General features: G+C 40.4%; 1 protein-coding gene across 2 annotated transcripts; it reads left to right on the forward strand.

Annotated features, from left to right (window-relative positions):
* The first annotated feature begins 72 nt into the window (after nucleotides 1-72).
* Nucleotides 73-3,404, forward strand: LOC140116601 (uncharacterized). 2 transcript variants are annotated; one of them, XR_011852843.1, is made up of 3 exons: nucleotides 73-314; nucleotides 490-592; nucleotides 2,895-3,404. XR_011852843.1 is itself a non-coding variant. In XM_072133083.1 (2 exons), the coding sequence occupies exon 2, from the start codon at nucleotides 649-651 to the stop codon at nucleotides 1,696-1,698; it is 1,050 nt and encodes a 349-aa protein (XP_071989184.1). In that variant the 5' UTR covers nucleotides 73-314; nucleotides 490-648; the 3' UTR covers nucleotides 1,699-3,404. The 2 variants fall into 2 exon arrangements, 1 of the variants encoding a protein (XP_071989184.1); XM_072133083.1 differs by having other exon boundaries at nucleotides 490-3,404.
* Nucleotides 3,405-5,242: the final 1,838 nt, after the last annotated feature.

The following is a 5,242-nucleotide window of genomic DNA, read 5'->3' on the forward strand; positions in this document are numbered from 1 at the left end:
GTTTGCGCTGGCCAAAAAATATCAGTCAGTTTTGTCTTGGTTTTATTAATTATGAGTTATATATTAGAAAATAATGGAGTCATACATTGCAGAATGTTATAGACTTTAAACACTTGTTTGTACTTTAAAATCCACTTAAAATAAGTATTTGATTATGAATAAGAATGTTATCAAGTGGAATGAGTATTTGTAAAGTCTACATGCCTTCATATCATCCAGCTTCTGAAGTACCAATTGCAAAATCTACTTCCCTAGGATGGTTGCTAACTGTATACAGCCTATTTTATGGGAAGGTTTCATTTACATGAAACCAGGTATGTGGATCAAAAGATGTCTTGACTTTCATATATATTGATTATACATACTAATCCAAATATACAAATGTAATTCTTTGTTTTGGTGCAAGTCGGTCTGTATGAATAGTTCATTTTGACAATTTTGCTAGTGTGTCCTCCATTATTTATAAGAATAAAGGTGCTGTATTAATAGAGGACACGCCGCGGAGGACGCCGTTACAGACACTATCCATCAACCGCCTCGGCCACCAACAGTGACTGCACCGCCTCCTCCACCACCGTTGACCAGATCTCAGGTACTGTACCCAGCCTGATTATTAACATTTCCTCAAAAAATCTAGACTCGGCCCAAATGAGTCTTTTACAAAAGGGGCTGTCCTTCAGCCCTGTTGGACAATATGATTCTTTCAATATGGATTTAGATTTACAAAAGTTGTTTAGAAATGTCAGGCTCAAAGCCTATTTTGCTAATCAGGATAATTTATTAACCTGTGAAAATTTAACCACTACAAGTCTATTAAAATTGGATGATTTAGGACTTAAGAATAAGAGGTCCTTTAATGCTCCTAAACGATTTCATCCTGTAGAAACATTTGTAGACGTAGTAAAACGTGATATCGCAGCGTTGACACAACGTCTTAAGTTTGTTGATTTTACTGTGTCCAATAATCTCACTGGTGATGAATACAAAGCTCTCAGGTCACTTTGGTCAGACAATGATATTATTCTAAAACCGACGGATAAAGGCGGTTCCATCGTGGTGATGGACCGAGAAGCCTATACTAAAGAAATATATTGTCAATTGTCTGACCAAGAGACCTATGAGAAGCTCACTTCCAACCCTACCTCCAGAATCAAGAACAGGCTAATGACCTTGGTGGATATAGGTGTACAAAAGGGATTGATTGATAACAAACTAGCCAAATTTTTGATTAATCATGATCCAGTGGTACCTGTACTCTACATTTTACCCAAAGTGCATAAGACCCTGGTCAACCCTCCCGGAAGACCCATTGTGGCTTCAAACAATTCTATCCTCACACCCCCTTCTAAAGTATTAGAAAAGATACTAACTCCTTATGTGAAACAAAGTACTTCCTTTATATTGGACACAACCTCATTCCTGAATACCATTAAAGAATTAGATAATATCACTCCGTCTGATATACTGGTTACGATTGACGTAGTCAGTTTATATACCTCAATTAAACATACACTGGGAAGTGAGGCAGTCGAAAGAATATTATGCAATGATTCATCTATTTCAGCTGAATTGAGACAATTTGTACTTGAAATGTTGGACATAGTGTTGTCAGAAAATTATTTCCTGATACAGGATTACTACCTGCAAAAGAGGGGAACGGCCATGGGGTCGAATGTGGCCCTGCCCTACGCAAATTGATACATGATAGCATTTGAAGAAGACTATGTGTTTAACAATGCTCTCTTTATTCAATACGCCAAACTTTGGCGTCGTTTTATCGACAATGTCTTTTGCGTATGGGCGGGGCCACATGAGACACTGGACCAGTTCCTGTTGCACCTCAATTCAATCCGTGACGAATTGCAATTTACCATGTCGAGCAGTAATGAGGAGATCAACTTTCTCAACACAATGGTTTTTAAAAACTCAGATGGTACATTGGGTACAGATTTATTTAGGAAGAGTACAGATAGAAACAGTGTTTTGCACTACAGAAGCAATCATCCATACTCGACCAAAAAATCGGTACCTAAATCGCAATTTCAACGAGTGTGCAGAATTGTCTCTGATGAAACTACTAAAGAAAATAGATTAGATGAAATGGAACTCAGATTTCATGATAGAGGTTATCCACTCCATTTACTGAAAGAAACACGTGATGCAGCCACTAGGGGTACCACTACATCCCGAACCAACAATGATAAGAGGATTGTTTTCAGCCACCAATATCATCCTTTTAACACTAAGATCGATACCATTGTCAGGAAACATTGGTACATTCTCAGGACGGCCTATCCTGACATACAGGAATTTAACAATCCGCCACTGATCAGTAACAAAAAGGCACCATCCCTTCATAATAGATTGATACGTGCGGACATGGGGGGCAACAGAAAGCTATCACGACAAACCTTTTTAGCTACACAGAAAAGAGGTACATTCCCATGTCTAACTTGTTCCGAATGTTCCAATGTGTTGAAACTTCAAAATTCAAGGTTATTATACCTGTAATTCACAAAATGTTGTTTATTCAATTAAATGTCCTTGTGGTTACTTGTACATTGGTGAAACGATGCAACCGGTGAAAACACGCATCAACAAACATAAATCTACTATTAGATGTAAAAATGAGCTGTTACCAATCCCTCACCATTTTCTCCAAAGGAACCATTTCCCAACTTAAATTTCAAGTTCTGGAGCAGATTGAAGTTCCAAGGAGGGGTGGCAATGTTAAAATGCTTCTTTGACGCCGGGAGGCATATTGGATACATGTGCTCGGTACACTCGACCCGAAAGTGTTAAACCGAGATTATGATCTTTCCAGCATGTTATGATTTATATCGTTGTTTGTTCATTAATACTAATTTTGTTTTTTGTCTTATACTTTCTCCTAGAAACGTAATCAAAATTATACGAATACCTGACGTCACTACGTCACACCTCGGACCACGGGATTCCGGAAGGATGTGACGTCAGTGGGCAGGGCATGTTAGGAATCACTTTGTATTTAAATGTATCTATGTCAGTTGTTTGTTTATGGTTGATAAAGGCTCATAGTAGGAGCCGAAAACGCGTTCCCACTGATGTTCCTGCATTGATGTATGTCTTTCCTCACCATTAAAACGTAAGCATCAGAATCTGCGAGTGCCGGGATTTCTTCATTTATACTGTATCAATAGATGACCTATTGGGCTCCTTTAACCTTGCCCTAGTTTTCTGTTTGCACAACAAACTGCTTGCACATGTGGCGCATGTGACCCTTTTGTGTCACAGCTGCACTATTCTTCATGCGACAAAAATTTTGTCAGAAGTGTGTTGCACACCCCATGTTAAAGGTGCACCAAAAACAAGTTGGTGCAGTCTGTCGGGGCAGTGCAGGGAGAGTCATATTCTTGAAAAACAGGTGCCACAAATCTTGAATCTGGCACCTTCTGCACACTACACAGGCAAACTGCAAAGTGGGGCACATTTACTTACCAGTCCCTGGCACGTTTCCCAATCTGGAATGTCCGACTAGAATGCATTGTCCCTTCTAAATAGCTGTCACAGCGACGCAAAGTCCGATGAAAGTGTGTTTAGTAAATGTGGGCCAGTGTCTACACAAAGGTGATTATGTATCTTATAAAAGTAATACACCAAGCAGATCAGCCCGAGTTGTTCTAGCGATGGGTTGTACAGTATTAGGCTAAGTTCACACTTCTGTTCAAGCCTCCATTCCTTTACCCCTTTAAAAAAAGGAAAGAACGGAGGTTAAATGTATCAATTAAAAATCCCATTGACATTAATGTAAATTTTGTGTAATCCGTTATGTTCAGTTTGACAAGAATCTGTTATTCATGCGTTTTTTTCAAATGGAGAAAAAGTACTGCACCCGCCTTCTTTTTTTTCATCAAGAAAAGACATGCCTAACTGAACATAATGGGGCACATTTACTTACCCGGTCCTGTTGCGAACCCTGATCTGGACTGTCCGACGAGAATGAAGTCTGCCGCGATTCACCAAGATATTGCACCCAGTATCCTGCATGTGTCGCTTCCCGGCTCAGGTCCGCTGGAGTTCACCTTGTTCTTCCTGGTAAAATTTACATTAATGTCAAGGGGATTTTTAATTGATACGTTAAACCTCTGTTCTTTACTTGTATTAACGGAGGTAGGTAAAGGAGTTTTGAACAATAGTGTCAACTTAGCCTTACATATTTATCCTAGCAATATGGCGCTAAGTTTTCCCGGACAGCCCACTGACTTTAGACGTCAGCGGGCATGGGACCGGACTCTGCAGCAACGTCTTTTGATGTCACTGTAGTTTTCTTCTGCTCCCATCTTGTGTACCAACTTTTTTTTTGTGCACCTTTTACATTTAGCGTGCAACACAATTCTGTCGAGTCACAATATTAAATGTGGTGCACTGTCTAACTGCATGCCTCGTAACGCCCCTCAGGTGCACATTGGTAGCATTTAAAAACGCAAACGCAGACAAAGCCGCGCCTACCAGGGCGGGCCGCGGCCCGATCATATTGGCGTTTCTATGGAAACGCCTGCAATCAGGAAGAAGCTGTCAGTGTTTTGCATTAAATTAACGCAAAACACCGGCGGCTTGTTCCCGATCGCAGGCGTTTCCATAGAAACACCGATGCGATCGGGCCGCGGGCCGCCCCGGTAGGTGCGGCTTGTCTGCGTTTTCAAACACGGACAAAGTGGTGCGTGTGGCACCAGCCTAAGGCCTCTTTCACACTTGAGTTTCATCAAAATTCAATCAGTTTTCAGTTGTTCAATTCCTCAGTTTTTCATGCACTTTTTTTTGTGTTTTCAATACATTTTTCACGCGCAGATAACGTGGGTGAAAAGAACTCAGGACTGAGGTCTATCTTTTCTATTGCAATTGATGCATGAAAAATGCATTGCACTTGCATTGGACTTGCATGTGTCTCAGAGTGAAATGAGTTTTTTAATGCATCTCCATAGACTTGTATGGTGCGTTTTTCACGTGTGACTACAATGGGTGAGAGTGCAATGCAATGGGTGAAAGTGCAATGCAAATTCTGTGCATCAAAAGCACACGCGTGTGAAAAACGCAACTGTGAAAGGAGCACATAAAGTGTCTGTTCTCTAGTGAAAGCTCATGTGGTAATTTCTAACAAAATAGGATAGGGTTAACTTGTAAAGTATTTAACATTTGTGTCAAGAAAACCTCAACTTCCTTCTTGCAACAGTAACTTTCCACCCTCTTCAGCAGCAGTAACAGG

The sequence above is a fragment of the Engystomops pustulosus genome, chromosome 2 (assembly GCF_040894005.1).
Source record: "Engystomops pustulosus chromosome 2, aEngPut4.maternal, whole genome shotgun sequence".
In the NCBI taxonomy this organism is placed as follows: Eukaryota; Metazoa; Chordata; class Amphibia; order Anura; family Leptodactylidae; genus Engystomops; species Engystomops pustulosus.